The sequence below is a fragment of the Halichoerus grypus genome, chromosome 12, assembly GCF_964656455.1.
Source record: "Halichoerus grypus chromosome 12, mHalGry1.hap1.1, whole genome shotgun sequence".
Lineage (NCBI taxonomy): Eukaryota > Metazoa > Chordata > Mammalia > Carnivora > Phocidae > Halichoerus > Halichoerus grypus.
Genome location: NC_135723.1, coordinates 55852357 through 55870686, shown reverse-complemented (window position 1 = coordinate 55870686; position 18330 = coordinate 55852357). Strand labels below are relative to the sequence as shown.

General features: G+C 35.3%; 1 protein-coding gene and 2 pseudogenes across 1 annotated transcript in view; 1 reads left to right on the top strand and 2 right to left on the bottom strand.

The window, feature by feature from the left end:
• The window catches only part of STK31 (serine/threonine kinase 31), an 80783-nt gene that overhangs the window by 19089 nt on the left and 43364 nt on the right, over positions 1 to 18330 (bottom strand). The window contains exons 15-21 of the mRNA XM_036112474.2: positions 17348 to 17449; positions 15067 to 15147; positions 13331 to 13456; positions 12227 to 12352; positions 11959 to 12045; positions 11132 to 11281; positions 7678 to 7800 (exon numbers count right to left, since the gene is read on the bottom strand). Coding sequence (XP_035968367.2) covers positions 7678 to 7800; positions 11132 to 11281; positions 11959 to 12045; positions 12227 to 12352; positions 13331 to 13456; positions 15067 to 15147; positions 17348 to 17449 — 795 coding nt within the window. The remainder of the gene's footprint in view (positions 1 to 7677; positions 7801 to 11131; positions 11282 to 11958; positions 12046 to 12226; positions 12353 to 13330; positions 13457 to 15066; positions 15148 to 17347; positions 17450 to 18330) is intronic.
• LOC118548583 (acireductone dioxygenase pseudogene) lies at positions 2177 to 2731 on the bottom strand (annotated as a pseudogene).
• Positions 2991 to 3369, top strand: LOC118548584 (large ribosomal subunit protein eL33 pseudogene; annotated as a pseudogene).

Below are 18330 nucleotides of genomic sequence, written 5' to 3'. Positions count from 1 at the left end.
TAAAATCTTTCAAAAAAAGAATTTCATTGTAACCTAAAAAGAATTGAAGAATCTTTTTTTTTATCTTTTTTTTTTTTTTAAGATTTTATTTATGGGGCACCTGGGTGGCTCAGTTGGTTAAGCATCTGCCTTCAGCTCAGGTCATGATCCCAGGGTCATCAGGCTCTGCACTCAGTAGGGAGTCTGTTTGTCCCTATCCCTCTCCCTCTGTGCTCTTTCTCTTTCAAATAAATAAATAAAATCTTAAAAAAACAACAAAACAACAACATAAAAAGATTTTATTTATTTATCTGTCAGGGAGAGGGAGAGAGAAAGCACAACCAGAGGAAGCAAGAGGCAGAGTGAGAAGGAGGGTCCCTGCTGAGCAAGGAGTCCAATGTGGAACTCAATCCCAAGACCCTGGGATCACGACCTGAGCTGAAGGTAGATGCTTAACCATCTGAGCCACCCAGGTGTCCCAAGAATTGAAGAATCTTAATACAAATGACTTTAAGACAAAACAACCTTTCAAATGTACCAGTGAAAAGTTATGGTTTACTGGAGGTAGAAGGGTCGTGAACACTCAAACACTAGTTTTCTGTAGTTGAAAGCAATCTTCAGAATATTTCCATCATTTAATCTGGGTATCATAACAAAAAATAACTCAAAACCAAAATATCTTATGATGTGACCAAAATATCTAGTCTATTTTACAGTTTTAATATCAAATAAGCTGTTATTTTTATTTTTGCTAATTCTAAAACTTTTAAAAGCCATAAAGTGATAGTCATCCATTCATGGCCCTGGAAATATGATCCTTTGATAATGAATGGTTCCCGTTTAACTCTGAATAATGCCTTTTCAAACACAGCCCGTAGGTCTTGACTTCCTGTCACTTTATAAATTTTGCACTGTATGTTTTTGCTATAACTTGCCTAATTCTTTGAGAAGGAAGATCAAAGTATACATAATCTTTAGTACTAAACTAACTTTCCTATCAATAAAATAATTATTTTGAAATAAAAAGAACTTGAACTAAAAAAAAAAAATAAAACTTTTTAAAAATATCACAATAGCTCCAAAAAATGAAATACTTAGGTATAAATCTAATAACAAACATATAGGATCTCTAAGCTCAAAATACCAAAAGCTGATTAAAAAAAAAAAAATCAGGGCGCCTGGGTGGCTCAGTTGGTTAAGCAACTGTCTTCAGCTCAGGTCATGATCCTAGAGTCCCAGGATGGAGTCCTACATTGGGCTCCCTGCTCAGCAGGGAGTCTGCTTCTCCCTCTGACCCTCCCCCCTCCCGTGTGCTCTCTCTCTCTCTCATTCTCTCTCTCAAATAAAATCTTTAAAAAATAAAATTTAAAAAAAATCAAAGAAAACCTAAATAAATGGAGTTCATGGATCAACCTGGTAAAGATGTCAATTCTCCCCATATTGACCTACAGATTTAATACAATTCCAATTAAAATCACAGCAGGGTTTTTGGTACATATAGATAAGCTGTTTCTGAAAATGTATATAGAAAGGCAAAGATATCCAAATAGCTAAAACAATTTGACGAAGAAATTCACACTAATTATACTACCCAATTCTTTTTTTTTCTAAATGGGGTGATTTAATGAATAATACATACCTAAATATAAGGACTCCAAGCCAAGAGTATAAAATTAAGGCACCTACTTTATTTTGAACAAGAAAGTGGCATAAGCAACTCCAAGTATCCTCCCACTAATATGAGAGCTTGCCCCCAACAGCACTCCCCGCCCAGTTCTGGGAGAGAAGTGTCTTCTACCTGGCAAGTACCATCATCAACTATTACACCTTCTTACAAAGTAGGCATGGCATCAACCAACATCTGCTTACAAAAAACCAGGTCCAGATGGAGCAGCGTGGCACTTACATTTGGGGAGATGACTCTCATTCAGGTTAAAGGTGAACGCATGTGCTGACACAGGGTTGCTGACCACTGATCTTGAATTAGGTAAGATGAATGAGATTTGTCCACATTCTCAGTTTCTCCCATGTAAAAATCACTTTTATAATAAAGTTCCTTTCATTTAAACATACTCTAATCAAATAATCTTGCAAAGGAAAGCTCACCTAGCCCCAAGTCTACAATATAAAAGCAAGGGAAAAGGACTGGTTCTCTGTTGTGATCATGTTCAGGACATTCACAAGGGCAAAGGGTGAGCTAGGTCCCAGAAGCACCTCTACATTGTCTGACCCAAAATTTCCATGTACTGCCCTCGAAATGGTCAGCCAGCCAGTTGTACACCATGCACACCAGTTCTCCCACAAATAGCCCCATGGCCTTCATGTAGCTCCTTTCCTCCAGTGTGAAGTGGCGATAAATCCCTGCAGAAAGAGTTATCATGTTTCCTTCTTCCATGAAAATGAGGACCCACTGGTCCTCTTTATCTCTCACATCAAAATACCCACTGCCATCCAAGATGCAGCAGATCTATTCATCATCCAGGTGCAAATGCTCCTCATAGAACATCTCAATCTTTTCTTCATAATTTGGTAGTTTATCTTCACATATGGTTATTATATCCATCCAGGAGTAGTTTCTCTCTCTTCAGATCTTCTCTAATTCTTGATCCTTCTCATATTTGTCAGCAGCCAGCTTCCAGTAAAGAACTCTGAGCCAGCACAGCTGCTCCAGGCTGACGAGATGGCTGGGCACGGTGTGGTGGGGCCTCCTCTGGTGGCTGGTGGACTCATCCATGTACCAGGCCTGCACCATGGCTGGGCCAGGCTGCCACAAGCACCCGTACCTGCACAATGGCCCAGGCCCAGACCACTGACCCTGTACCTACTACCCAATTCTTAAGACTTACCATAAAGATACAATAATCAAGACAGTGTGGTATTAGTAAACAGATAAATATATAGATCAATGGAACAGAATAAAGAGTCCAGAAACAGACTTACACAAACATGACCAACTAATGCTTTACAAAGATGCCAAGGAAAGTCAGTAGAAAATAAGTCTTTTTGGCCATCTTGGAGTCTGTGGAGGCCTGCTGGGAACAGGACTCCTATAACACCAAATAATGTCTGGAAGGCTGTGGTCCAAGGCCATTTTTGCTAAGCGGGGTCTCCGGAACCAGAGGGAGCACACAGCTCTTCTTAAAATCGAAGGTGTTTATGCTCGAGATGAAACGGAATTCTATCTAGGCAAGAGATGTGCTTATGTGTACAAAGCAAAGAAACAATACAGTGACTCCTGGTGGCAAACCAAACAAAACCAGAGTAATCTGGGGAAAAGTAACTCGTGCTCATGGAAACAGTGGCATGGTTCGTGCCAAATTCTGAAGCAACCTTCCTGCTAAAGCCAGTGGCCACAGAATCTGTGTGATGCTGTACCCCTCAGGGATTTAAATTTAATGAAAAGTAAATAAATAAAGGCGTAGATTTGTTCTCTTGTATTTTTGTTTAAAAAAAAAGAAGTCTTTTTAACAAATGGTGTTGGAACAATTGGACATCCATATGCAAAGAACACAGACATTGACATAAACCTCACTCCTTAAACAAAAACTACATTAAAATTAATCCTAGATCTAAATGTAAAGCATGTAACTATAAAGCTTTTAGAGGGAAATAACAAGAGAAAATCTTCAAAGGACTGTATGCCAAAAATAGTCAACTGTATTACATGTTAGTTAAAAAATAAAGTTTTAGGGGTGCCTGGCTGGCTCAGTTGGTAGAGCATGCAACTCTTGATTTCAGGGTTATGAGTTCAAGCCTCACATTGGGCACAGAGATTACTTTAAAAAATTAAATTAAATTAATTTTTAAAAGACCTTAACATTAAAGAAGAGCAGAAATTCAGTACAATAGTATACGGACTCATATAGAGCTCTTTACTACCATTTGATGAAGAAAGAAAATAGATGAAATAAAGACTATTACCATACATAAATGATATTTTATGAGAGCTCTGAGGAACATAAAAATATACAACACATTTACTTTCATCCCTTTGATGTAAAGAAGAAAGAGATTATTACTGAAGCAATGATTAAAATGATGCCAGTTTAATTATTTCTATGACTATGATGGTTCTATGAAACTGAGCTCTAAATACACAAGCCAACAAAAGGCTAAAACTTGTAAATAATTAAATGGGTAGATTCCCAATGATTTTGGTAACAGCTTTATTGCATATAATTGATGTTCAACAAACTACATATATTTAAAGTAATATGATTAGTTTTGATATATGTATATACCTACAAAATCACCACAATCAAGCTAATGGAACTCAGTGATCATGCCAAAAAATTCCGTCGTGCCACTTTGTAATCCATCCCTCCCCCTTCCCCTCTACCCTCAGACCCCAGAGCATTAATGATCTCCCTTATGTCACTATAGGTAAGTGTACATTTTTCAGAAGTTTATATGGCTTCTTTAGCTTGGCAGGATTATTTTAAGATTCTTCCATATTATTGGGTGTATTAATAGTTCTTTCCTTTTTATTGCTAGTAGTATTCCAATGGATATACAGCAAACTGTTTATCCATTCATCTAGTTGATGGATATTTCAGTTGTTCCTAGTTTTGGGCTATTACAAATAAAATGTCTTTGAATATTTGCATACAACTCTGTGTGGACATATGCTTTCATTTCTCTTGGCTAACTACCTAGGAGTAAAAATGGCTGGGTCACATGGCAGGTAAATGTTTAACCTTTTAACAAACTGCCAAATTTTGTTTTCCAGAGTGGTTGCTCCACTTACATTCCTCTCAGCAATATATGAGAGATGCAGCTGCTCCACATCTTAGTCAACACTTGGTATGGTCACTCTTTTTAATTTTAGGCATCCTTGTGGGCGTGTAGTAGTATATCATTTCAGTTTTAATTTGCTTTTGCCTAATAACTAAAGATACATGTTTATTTACCATATAGATATCTTATTTCATAAAATGTCTATTTAAACAATTCTGCCCACTTTTAAACTGAGTTGTCTTATTTTTGAGTTTTAAGAGTTCTTTGTAAACGAAATACAAGTCTTTTGCAAATACTTTCTCCCAGTCTGTATGTCTTGCCCTTCATTTTTGTAACAGTGTCTTTTGAAAAGCAAAGTTTTAAATTTTGATCAAATCCAAATTACTGATTTTTTTCTTTTATACTTGATGTTTTTTAATATCCTATTACAAGAAATCTTTGCCAAACTCAAAGTCAATAAAATTATCTCCTATGTTTTATTCCAGTTTTAAAGACTTAGGTTTTAATAGTGATTCTAAGTGGCATATGCACCCCAATGTTTATAGCAGTAATGTCCACAATAGCCAAAATATGGAAAAGAGCCCAGATGTCCATCCACTGATGAACGGATAAAGAAGGTGTGGTATATATTATTACTCAGCTATCAAAAAAATGAATTCTTACCATTTGCAAAGACGTGGATGGAACTAGAGGGTATTATGCTAAACAAAGTAAGTCAATCAGAGAAAGACAAATATACAATTTCATGCATATGTGGAATTTAAGAAGCAAAACAGATGAACATAGGGGAAGGGAGGGAAAAATAAGATGAAATCAGAGAGGGAGACAAATCATAAGAGACTCTTAACTATAGGAAACAAACTGGGGGTTGCTGAAGGGGAGAGAGGTGGGGAGATGGGGTAAGTGGGTGATGGGCATTAAGGAGGGCACTTGATATAATGAGCACTGGGTGTTATATGCAACCAATGGATCACTGAACTCTACGTCTGAAACTAATAATATACTATCTGTTAATTGATTTTAAATAAAATAAAAGACTTCAGTTTTACCTTTAAATCTAATATACACTTAGAGTTAATTTTTATAAATTGTGCAAGGATTAAATCAGTTTATTTTTTATATATAGATATCTGTTACAGCACCATTTGTTGAAGATGATCCTTTTCCTCACAGAATTGCCTTGAAATCTTTGTCAAAAATAACTGATCATATATTTCTACTATTTCATCTATTTCTACTGCCTTTATTCTGTTCCATTGATCTGTATGTCTAACTTTATACCAACATCACAATGTTTGATTCATTATAATTTTATTAAGTCTTAAAATCAGGTAGTTTAAATTTTCAAAACTGTTTTAGCTACCCCAGTTCCTATGTATTTTCATATAAATTATACCTGATTGTCAATTACTGTTGAAAAAATAAAAGGGCCTAGAAATACTTTTGTTGAAATTGTATTGAATCCATAGACCTATTTAAGAATTCACATCCAGGGGCGCCTGGGTGGCTCAGTCCGTTAAGCATCTTGCGTTTGGCTCAGGTCATGATCCCAGGGTCCTGGGATGGAGCCCCACGTCAGTCTGACTCCCTGTTCACTGGGGAGTCTGCTTCTCCCTCTCCCTCTGCCCCTCCCCCGCTCATGCTCTTGCTCTCTCTCTCAAAAATAAAATCTTTAAAAAAAGAAAAAAGGAATTCACATCCATACAACATTCAGTCTTCCAGTCCATGACCATGATGCAGCTCTCCATTTATTTATGTCTTCTTTAATTTCTCTCAACAATACATCATAGTTTTCAGGGTATAGGTCTTGCAAATTTTTTGTCATATTTAGCCCTAAAAATTCCAAATTTTTGATACCCATGCAAATGACTTTTTAATTTCAATTTCCTATTGTTTGTTGCTAGTATATAGAAAGTTAATTATTATACTGATTTTGCATCCTGCAACCTTGCTAAACTTGTTAATTCTAGTAGCTCTTAAGTATATTCCTAAAGTTTGCACATAATTAATCATGTCATCTTTGAATAAAAACAGCTTTACTTCTTCATTTTTAAACTGTATGCACTTTTATTTCTTTTTGTTGACTTATCATACTGGCTAAAACCAGGATCAGCAAACTATGGCCTGCACACCAAATCTATGCCACTGCTTTTTGTGTATAGCCTATAAACCAAGAATAGTTTTCACATTTTTAAGTGTTTAAAAGAAAATTAAAGAATACTATTTCATGGCACATGAAAATTATATGAAATTCAAATTTCAATGTCCATAAATAAAGTTTCATTGGAACAGAGCCATTCATTCATTTACGTGTATTTATGGCTACTTTCCACAGCAGCAGAGACCATATGGCTCCCAACGCCTAAAATATTTACCATTTGGCCCTTTATAAAAAACTTTGCTGACCCCTGGGGTAGAATCTCCAGTACAATGTTAAGCAAAAGAAGTAAAAACAGACATCCCCTCCTTGTTAATACTCAATCCCTCATAATTTGTAGGAAGAATAAATTTAAGCCATGGATAAAAAAGCAGCTACTTGATTTATAGTGAAAGCAGGAACACTTACTCAAGGCTCATTTAACATTTCTTTTCCACATGCATGAACCGTTTATAGATTAATATAGGACAAAATCATCTTTACTGTTAATCTTGACTTTAATAAAACAATAGCATGATATGTAAAATATATATCAAGCCAATTGGTAGTAAGTATACAATAGATGATAGGAAGTATATAGCTTATGATAAAACTTTTTTCAAAAAGGGAAGGAAAAAAAACAATTTTCTACTAATTTTTTTTTTTACTAAAAAGCTACCACTGCTTTTTATCCAGAGCAGTATGTTCAGGAAAACCACTATAAAATCATCACTTTATATACTTAAATATATATAAATATATTTACACATATTTATATATTTTTATATATATGACTAATCTATTTCAATAAAAAAATAACATACCCATAATAAAAGACAGCCATAAGCATACAAGTCAGAACTTGGAGAAGCAGGCTTTCCCATTTTCAGTTCAGGTGATATCAAACTCAAGTCACCGATTACCATGTTCACTGAGGCTCGCTGACTCTACAAGAACAGTAAGTTAAATATTTTAGAGGCAATACAGATGAAGTAGCTTCTGTGAAGTCCTCTGCATTTAATCAACACAAAAAACATTCATTTGAAATATTTTGTTCTCTCTTGCTTTCAAATATTTTTACCCAATACCTGCTATTACAAATTGCTCTTAAAATCAGTCTCATAAAATTAACAGTGAGACTTTGGTTACATTTCACATTACAGCCTCAAGTAGATTCAAAACCAAGAAACACCGATTATTTAAACATTTGGAACCTCTTTTAAAAATAAAGTTCATAAAGGCAAGAAGGAGTGCTATTTTCTAATTTTGAAAATTCTAAATAGCTTTTTTTAAAAACTGGAAGTCTACAAAGTACTTTCCTTCCTTATTGATTATTTTCTAAGTATACCATTTCTTATGTGTCAAAAGATGTTCAGTGATAAGAACATGATAAGTCCATGTCTGGACTCAGACAGACCTTGGCGGCAATTCCCACTCTCCCACTTACTTGCTGTGTGACCTTGGGCTTTAACCTCTTTGAGCCTAAATTAACTGTAAAATGGAAATAATATCTATCTTACAGAGTTACTGTAAAGATAAAGGTAATTAGCACAATAATTACCTAGTACATATCACTAAGAGTTATCTCTTCTCCTCCCACTACCTCTATCCTTGCTTCTTACAGCGTAGTCAAAAGTCCTGTAGCTAAGGCATCACCTGAGACCTTGTTAGAAATGCAGACTGTCGCCCAGAAATTTGCATATTAACAAGATCCCAGGTGATTCATATGCACTGTAAAATCTGAAAAGCAATGATCTTGACAACAGACTATCTTTCAAATTTTTCTTCCTGATTAATACTTCAATCTGAGAGCAGTAAGAAAAGAGTGGAGCAAAGGTGAGTTTAACAAGTATTTCAGAGTAAGTAATTCTAAATGAAGATTAAAACGATGTTTTGGGAGGTGCGCCTGGGTGGCTCAATTGTTAAGCGTCTGCCTTCGGCTCAGGTCGATCACCACATCGGGCTCCCTGCTCAGCGGGAAGCCTGCTTCTCCCTCTCCCACTCCCCTTACTTGTGTTCCCTCTCTCGCTGTGTCTCTCTCTGTCAAATAAATAAATAAAATCTTTAAAAAAAAAAAAAAAACGATGTTTTGGGAGATAATAACAGTTGACAAATCAGCATAAAAGAGGAAAAATGACTGAATTAGGAGTTTAAAAAAGTTCTCAACTCTTAGAGAGAGTTACATTCATCGGTTGGTAGGCAGCTGGGTTGTTCTCAACTCTTAGAGAGAGTTACATTCATCGGTTGGTAGGCAGCTGGGTTGTTTCTACTTTTTGATTATTATGAATAATGCTGCTGTGAACAAACATTTCATACATAGTTGTGCAAATGGCATGCTCAAAAGGTTAACTATGATCTCTAAGAGTTGAGAACTTTTTTAAACTCCTAATTCAGTCATTTTTCTTAGGATATTACCTTAATTTTCAGACATTAATATGATAAAAAATATTTCAATAAGTCTACTTTGTATAAATCTTTCTTAATCCAGCATTTCATTATAGTTCTACATTTTCATTTTCTCTTTTTGACTACCATATGAAAACCATTAAGACTACATATACACCGATGGCATTACCCTATGACTTGCAAATGACCAAAGTATAAAGCATTAAGACTTACACTAGTCAAAAGGGAACTGCTCAGACAATAAAATGTTAGCAAGAATGTAGAGAAACTGAAATCCTCATACATTGCTGATGAAAACGTAAAAAGATGGAGCCACTTTGGAAAATAGTTTGGTTCCTCAAAAAGTGAAACACAGAGTTACCATAGAGCAAAACAATTCCACTCCCAAGAGAAATGAAAACATATGTCCACACAAAAACCTGTATACTAATGTTCACAGCAGCATTATTCATAATAATCAAAAAGTAGAAACAACCCAGCTGCCTACCAACCGATGAATGTAAAAACAATATATGGTATATCCATACAACAAAATATTTGGGCATTTTTAAAAAGGAATGAAGTTTAGATACATGCTACAAGACACGTGAACCTTGAAAATGTTACACTAAATGAAATAAGCCAAAGGCCACATATTGTATGATTCCATTTAAAGGAAAGGTCCAGAATAGTAAATCACAGGGACACAAAGTGGATTAGGGGTTTCCAAGGGGCTGAGTAAAGGAGGAAATGGGGAATGACTGCAAATTTGTATGGGGTTTCTTTTTGGGGAGTGTTAAAGTTGTTCTGGAATTAGATAGTGGTGATCAATACACAACTTTGTGAATATACTAAAAACTAGTACTGAACTGTACACATTATGTGAATTGCATCTCAATAAAGCTGTTATTTTAAAAAAGAAAACTGCTTGCCCATTCTACGAAAAAAAAAAATCACAGTATGCTCTTCCATTGTCTAAAATCTCCTATCTTTAGGGGTGCTGGGTGGCTCAGTCAGTTAAGCATCTGCCTTTGGCTCAGGTCATGATCCCACATGAGGCTCCTTGCTCAGCAGGGAGCCTGTTTCTCCCTCTTTTCCCCACTCTCTGTCTCTCTCTCAAATAAATAAACAATAAAAATAAACTTTAAAAAAACTATCTTTACTAATTGCCTGTTCTGAGGCACTAAAATTATGACACCAAATTAGCAGCTAACATAGTTGAACCATCACTTAAACTAAATGGAAAAGTCCAAGGTTCCCAAGTTTCTAAAAATATCCCATTAATCAAAAATTAGCAAAATATGTATATCCATATTTAATCTACTGGTGGGAGAGGGCACCTAGGAGATGGCCACCTAGTTTTCCTTGTGTATTTACAAGCAATTAAATATTTCTTGATGATGATAAAATAATTAATCATTAGTGCTGTCAGTGCCATTGACTGTAATGTTAGGTTGCTCCTAATACTTAGAGTTAAAAAATATAATGCACAGGGGCGCCTGGGTGGCTCAGTCGTTAAGCGTCTGCCTTCGGCTCAGGTCATGATCCCAGGGTCCTGGGATCGAGCCCCGCATCGGGCTCTCTGCTCCTCGGGAAGCCTGCTTCTCCCTCTCGCACTCCCCCTGCTTGTGTTCCCTCTCTCGCTGTGTCTCTCTCTAACAAATAAATAAAATCTTTAAAAAATATATATATATACATATATAATGCACAAACTTAGAAACTCTTGTTCTAGCACCTAGCTGGTAACAGTTAGTTGCTTACACTACATGACACTACATACCTTAACCAAGACAGAGGTCTTATAATAAATTACCATATCATGTAAAAGGCTGAACTAATGTCTAATAATATTAATGAGGTCTAGAACCTATTTGTAAAACCACAATACTTTACCACAGATTTGGTGAAGTCAAAATCTCCAACAATTCCTTGTTCACGATTTAAAGCAAATACATTGTTCTGATGAAGTGATCCATGAATTATGTCAGCCTTGTGCAATATATGCAGGCCCTGGGCAACACCTTTCATGACCTTTAAAGCTTCCTACAGATAAGTACACACAAAAGATGTCAGGAAGTCGGCAAATCATTTTAATATCTGAACCTTTTCTTTATTTAAAAGACTCTTCCAGGAGTGAGTAAAGCTTCTTCCAAATGAACCTTTAATAAGAATACAGCATAGAGAAAAAATAGAAGACCAGAAGCCCTGATTATGTAACATTATACACATATAACTTAAAACACTGAATCTCTAAGAAGACTTAGATTACAAATGAGCATATATAGCATCTAGAAAAGAGACTAAATAGTGTTACCAGGTAAGAAGAATGAAGGCATCCTCTATTTTTATTACTAATTCAAATTTACAATGTAAATTAAAGCTGTCACTTAAGCACTTATAATATCAAGTGCTATACTACACAATTTACATACAGCACAGCTTCATGGTTATAAGCATGGGCTTTGGTACCAAAAGACCTAATTTCAATTCCCATCTCTGCCTCTTACTGAGGACCCTGTGCAAGTCACTTAATCTCTGTAAGCCTCATTTTTCTCATCTATATGTAACAGGGTAACTCACATCACAGGATTGATGTGACAATTACATAGCATAATACCAGTCAAAATTTTACATAGTATATAAAGCATATACTATGCCCTCTAATATTAGGGGTTATTTTCTCATTTAATATATCCATGGAAATAGTGTTTTTTACTTACTTCTGAAGTTAAAGGCACACTGGCTTGAACAGCAGTCAGGTTTGCCCTAGGGTAGTATGGGACCATCAGATAAGCCATAGGATCAGACTAAAAGCAAAACAGAATGAAACTCAAAGTGAAAAATTCTTCAATGTATTTTTAGTATACATCAATTATACAAGATAACTTTTTCTTTATGTTAAAAGGAATGGACTACCTCTCTAAAACTTGGAGCTAAAACTTATTATAAATAAAATGCTTTCTGCAAGAGATTAGCTAAGAATTTTACCTTACACAAAAATAGGAATATCAATGGTAGTAACCCAGACTCTTCTTTAGCTTCTCTCCAAGCTCTGTGATAGGCAGCTGCTCTCTGAATCACCCTAGCTTCTGTGTCCACATCTACAGAATAGCCCTGGTACCAAAAAAGAGATATAATGGGAATTCCAACATTAAAAATCTTACTCTAATTATACATTATTTCAACTTAAACATAGTGATTTTTATATAATTTAAATTATATCTAATTTTATTTTTTAATTGTATAAGTACCTTTTCTATTTGCCTTGAATGCTAAAATTTAGAAAGGAAAGAACAATTCTACCTATACCTTTTTATTTTATTTTATGTTAGTCATCATACATTACATCATTAGTTTTTGATGTAGTGTTCCATGATTCATTGTTTGCATATAACACCCAGTGCTCCATTCAATATGTGCCCTCCTTAATACCCATCACTGGGCTAACCCATCCCCCCACCTCCCTCCCCTCTAAAACCCTCAGATTGTCTACCTATACCTTAATACACATTCTATAATGCATTGCTACTAGGGCCAAATTAATTATCCTATTATGATTAACAGTTTTCCAGCTCAAAAAAGAAATCAAAGAACAGAAAATTGTATTGGCAAAACAGTTGAAATTTCAAAGAGCAGTGTAAGTAAAGCAAGAATTTTAAAAGGCTATTGGATAGAATGTAATAAGTTCACCCAAAAAAGAAAAGCCAAGTATATCCTATTAAAGATACGTATTATTTAGGAAAATGAGGGAAACTCTGAATTCAAAATTAGTTCTGGTAACCAAGTAGGAAACATAAGCATCATGCCAGTTAACTCACATAATTTTTTTAAGGGGGGGAGGAGAAAGAGGTGTGGGGGGGAGGAGGGGTAGAGGAAGAGGGAGAGAGTCTCAAGCAGGCTCCATGCCCAGGACCCTGAGATCTTGACCTGAGCCGAAATCAAGAGTCAGATGCTTAACCGACTGAGCCACCCAGGCGCCCCTCAACTCATAAAATTTAGAAAACAAGCAGTGGATTTTTACTTTCCTGAAAATAATACCACCAACTCCTCTTTATACTTCTGAGTCTTCCACAGGTCAGAACTTAAACTTACCTTTAAAAGAATTATCTGCCCATTAACCTCAGAACAAACTAAAGGGCGCTTGCTGCTAAGTTCCTTCATGGGCTCAGCATCAAGAAGATCCCGTTCCAAACTCATAGTAAGAAGACCACCAGAGTTCTAGGCACAAATTTTTATTACAGTTAAAGAATCCAAACCATCCCAGTACTTTTAAATCATCAACATAACTAGTTACATGCTATGAGATGATTTGGACATCATCAACCCTACTGGAGAAACCAGTAAAATAAAAATACTGAAAGCTTTCTGATTTTTCCAGTTCCTGGCTCTTGAAGTCCTCTCACCCAAAGTGTAATCAACATACATTTAGCAGCTGCTACAGTTGTAGAACAAATTCCCAATATGATTGGGATTAACCAGATATGTATCCAAAAAACCCTGATGTTTACTTGGAAGACTTCATGTGTTTCCTAAAAATATTAAAATGATGACAGATAAAAAGAAGGCTGTAGAATGGGAATGAGAAGTATAAAAATTACGACTACTATGAAGTAATTCTAACACCTCTGCCTCTGTTTTAAGTGGAATCCTTGAAAGTGAAAATGGTTTTCAAATATTTTAATTCTATTAGATATTTCTGCCACTTTTTAAAAGGAATACATTTTTTGGATAAAACCTGTCAACAATTTAGATCAAGGTAAATTTTATTGTGGTGTAATTTTAGTAAGAGGGGCTGTGAAATTATTTTCTGGCTTTTATTTTTATGTGTTGTCAATATTATTTAAGTAAACCACAAAATATAATCAACCTACAGAGGTTTCCTGGGCATACATCACAGTCAAACATCTTAAAATCATTAAAGGAGTCCATCAGCTATGATTAAAACATTTTATAATCTTTCACAATAAAGAGATCAGCACACTTCTAAAAACTAATTTTCAAGTCCTACACAGCACCACATACTCACTCATCCATCCTACATGAGTGTCTAAGCTAAAGTTAAAGAACTGTGAAGAAAATCCTACATTATTTTAAAGTCTAGTCTGGAAAAATTTTACAGTAATTGCTTTAACAATTTAAGGGGACTTTAATCTTACATATTCATGAGTTCGTAACTCTATAAATACAGCCATTTCTGTACTATCTTTAAGCTATTATCATGAATTTAATGACAATATTAAAGAATAGATATTTCATCTAGTCCCTCATCCTTAGCAGGCAATATAAAACACAGAGCTAACCGATTCTGCCCTGAGAGCCAGAGTTTACTAATCCTGCTCCATACAGGCCTTCTGTCCAATACACTGATTTCCCAGGCTTTGAATCCTGCCTGCCTAGAAAACTATGCCCATGTCCACATCTCTACTTAACCAATTCTCTAGAATTCCCAGCCTGCTTTAACCTAAAAGATATATTCTGCTTAAATTCCTCATGACTGGCAGTGTCCTGCTTTTATTCTAACTCTTGAAACAACAGCTAAAATTGTTTATCATTTCAAAAAATAAATACCTGTAATTCAAACAAGTGTCATGCAATGTACTGAATAGATATGAGGAAAAGAGAAAAACATGCAAATGAATATAAACGTTAGAATACAATACGCCAATACTAAAGATAGTCTTGAGGAAAAGTTCTAACAATACCCAGAAACTATTCATCAGGAAATCTTCATAGTAAGGACAGCATAAATTTAACACTGACACACAATTTAATATCATCACTTTTCAACCCTCTACGGAGTAGTAATTCTCAGGGGCAACAAAGCTTACCATGTACTTAAATAACCCTATTTCAGGATAAAGCAGAGGCAGCTCAGGGAACCATTTCTGTACCAGGCTATTCAGCTTCTCCTAAATTTAAAAAATATTTTTTATTATAAATCAACATATATTCAATTGTGACATGTTGCTCTTCAGGAAAAAATAACATACCACTATCTCCCTTACTATAAATCTAACAAGATACACAATCTAGTAAGATGTATAATCTAATAAAATATATAATCACTGATTTTGCCTTCTACTACAAGAGATATCAAATGAGGGGCGTCTGGGTGGCTCAGTCATTAAGCGTCTGCCTTCGGCTCAGGTCATGATCCCAGGGTCCTGGGATCAAGCCCCACATTGGGCTCCCTGCTCAGTGGGAAGCCTGCTTCTCCCTCTCCCACTCCCCCTGCATGTGTTCCTTCTCTCGCTTTGTCTCTCTCTGTCAAATAAATAAATAAATAAAGAGATATCAAATGAAAACCAAGAGTCATCCTGGATCAAAGTTACCAGCTTACTACCAGAAGAAAAACTTAATTATCAATTTTATATTGGTATAAATATATATAGGCACAATATCTTGCCTAAGATCAAAGTACACACTCACTTCCAAGCTAAAATGAAAATGTATGTTGATAACATCAATTTGCATCATAAAATTGTCATTTCTCAGAATATTAAGAATACACTGACATTTTAAAATAATAGCTATTTCATTTAGGAGGGGGAAAAATCATAAAAGCCGTGAAAGAAGAAGCAAATATGCAGCTCTACAAAAGCCACTTTGAAGCAAATGTGAAAACTGAGGATCCTTAGAAAAGTCATTTGTCACAATTATTAAGTAAAACTTCTAGACACTTGTCAACTCACTGGGAGATAGCTATTTTATCCAAGGTTCATAAGGTGAGTAACTAAGCACACACAGTCAGATGAATTTGCTAAATAAAACATAACACTTAGAATGTCTATTATTTTCTTTTTTTATTTTATTTAAATTCAATTAATTAACATATAGCATATTATTAGTTTCAGAGGTAGAGTTCAGTGATTCATCAGTTGCATATAACACCCAGTGCTCATTACATCAAGTGCCCTCCTTAATGTCCATCACCCACTTACTTCATCCCCTGAACCCCCCCTCCATCAACCTTCAGTTTGTTTCCTATAAGTTAAGAGTCTCCTGTTTGTCTCCCTCTCTGCCTATTATTTTCATTGTATTTTTATTGTTCAAAGCAGTGTCCACCTTACTTGTTCCCCCATAACATCCCTGAAACATAAAATGTATCACTTCCATTTATTTATTTATTTATTTGTGAGATAAAGAGAGGCTGCATGCCGAGCAGGAGGGGAAGGACAGGCGGAGAAAGAATCCCAAGCAGGCTCCACACCCAGTGCAAAGCCTGATGCAGGGCTTGATCTCACAACCCTGAGATCATGACCTGAGCCAAAATCGTAAGTCTAACGTTCAACAGACTGAGCAACCCAGGCACCTCATATTCTTTCCCTTTTAAAGAGAAAATACAATGACAGACTCTCCCAAGGTCACAAAATATTAGCATAAAAGTGGAGACTTAAAGATGTAACTTCCCGGGATGCCTGGGTGGCTCAGTCAGTTAAGCGTCTGCCTTCGGCTCAGGTCGTGATCCCAGGGTCCTGGGATCGAGCCCCGCATCGGGCTCCCTGCTCCGCGGGGAGCCTGCTTCTCTCTCTGCCTCTGTCTCTCTCTCTCTCTGTCTCTCATGAATAAATAAATAAAATCTTTAAAAAAAAAATTTAAAAAATGATGTAACTTCCCCCCAAAATTCAGGTAGTTGCATTTTGTTATATTCTTCAACTAAATTATGCTGCCCCATTAATGTTTTCATTGCAGCATTAGGTTAAAAGAGTGTTGATTTAGATTTTATTAAAGGAAAAAATCTTTAGCTCCATGTGAAACAGAAATCAAGCAGTATGTACAAGTATGTTTGTGCTATAATCTCAGAAAAAAAGACTAAAAAGGAAGTTAAGTGAAAAGTTAACAGGGACTACTACTGTTATAACTGAATGGAAAAGTCACAGGTGGTATTTTTTCTTCTTTATAATTTTCTGTAATTTCCACATTTGGTACAATGGTTATTAATTATCATCAGAAATTAATTTCTAAATTCACATAAACATTACTATGCAAACATAACTATGCTAATATAATCTCCAGTCTTGTCATCATAGTGCACTTCATAAAATGGATATATGAATTCAATTTCTACAGTAAAAACTAATTCAAAACTTCAAAGAATTAAATACTTACATATTCCTCCTGCTCACGATAAATTTCCTGAAAGACACTACTGCGCAACTGAGCTATTTCTTGTTTTATTTTCTCAATTTCAGATCCATCATGGTCATCAGACTTTAACCAGAAAGAAAAAAGTGACCTTACAAGCTTATTAAAGTAGACCGAAAACAAGTCTTCCTAGTAAGAATGCAACTTCTATAGCAAATCACTCTGATTTCTATGTGTCCTTCTGTATCTAGCAGATAACAGACCCTCATAACACTTACTTTATTCTAACACTGACTTTTCCCAAACCTACAAAAAGGAATAAAAAACAAAGACATAAAATCAACACAGATTTTTCTTGTCTCTTAATTTGCTATAGATTTTCTCTAAGAAGATGACCACCTGCCATCATAAAGTAAATGTCAATAATAGGAACCAAAATACAACTAAATTCCCTGGAACTGTTTTCTACGTGAGATTTGGTTAAAAAAAAAAAAAAAAGAGTAAATGTATGGTGTGTCTATTAGAGGACAGACAATGCAGGCCTCAAAAAGACTCCTTAAAATTTAACTCCAACGATAATAAACAAGCCACCTTAAAAAGTATATATGTTTTCTATGTTATATTTCTCCAAAAATTAAACTAAAAAAGACCCCATTCCCCAGAGTCCAGAATAGAATGAAAAACTGGAAAAATCTTAAACCATTAAATTAGTTTCACTCCAAGTCCAATTAAGTGCTCCAAAGAGGAAGAGCCAACTCAAGTTGGATTAAGACATAATGTAGATTCCTTTTGTTCATTAATCAATCCTCAAGGGAACACAAAGAATTACCAGTTTATTCAGTTTCAAACTGAAAGAAGGAGGTTAGTCCAGATTAGAGTGTCTGAATTCTTCCAGTTCTATTATCCTATGAAAACAACTTAGAATATTTAGGAGGAACAGTAAGTCCAGCCATTAAAAAGAGAGCTAACAAAGAACATCATGATCTTAAAAATACTTTATGACAAAA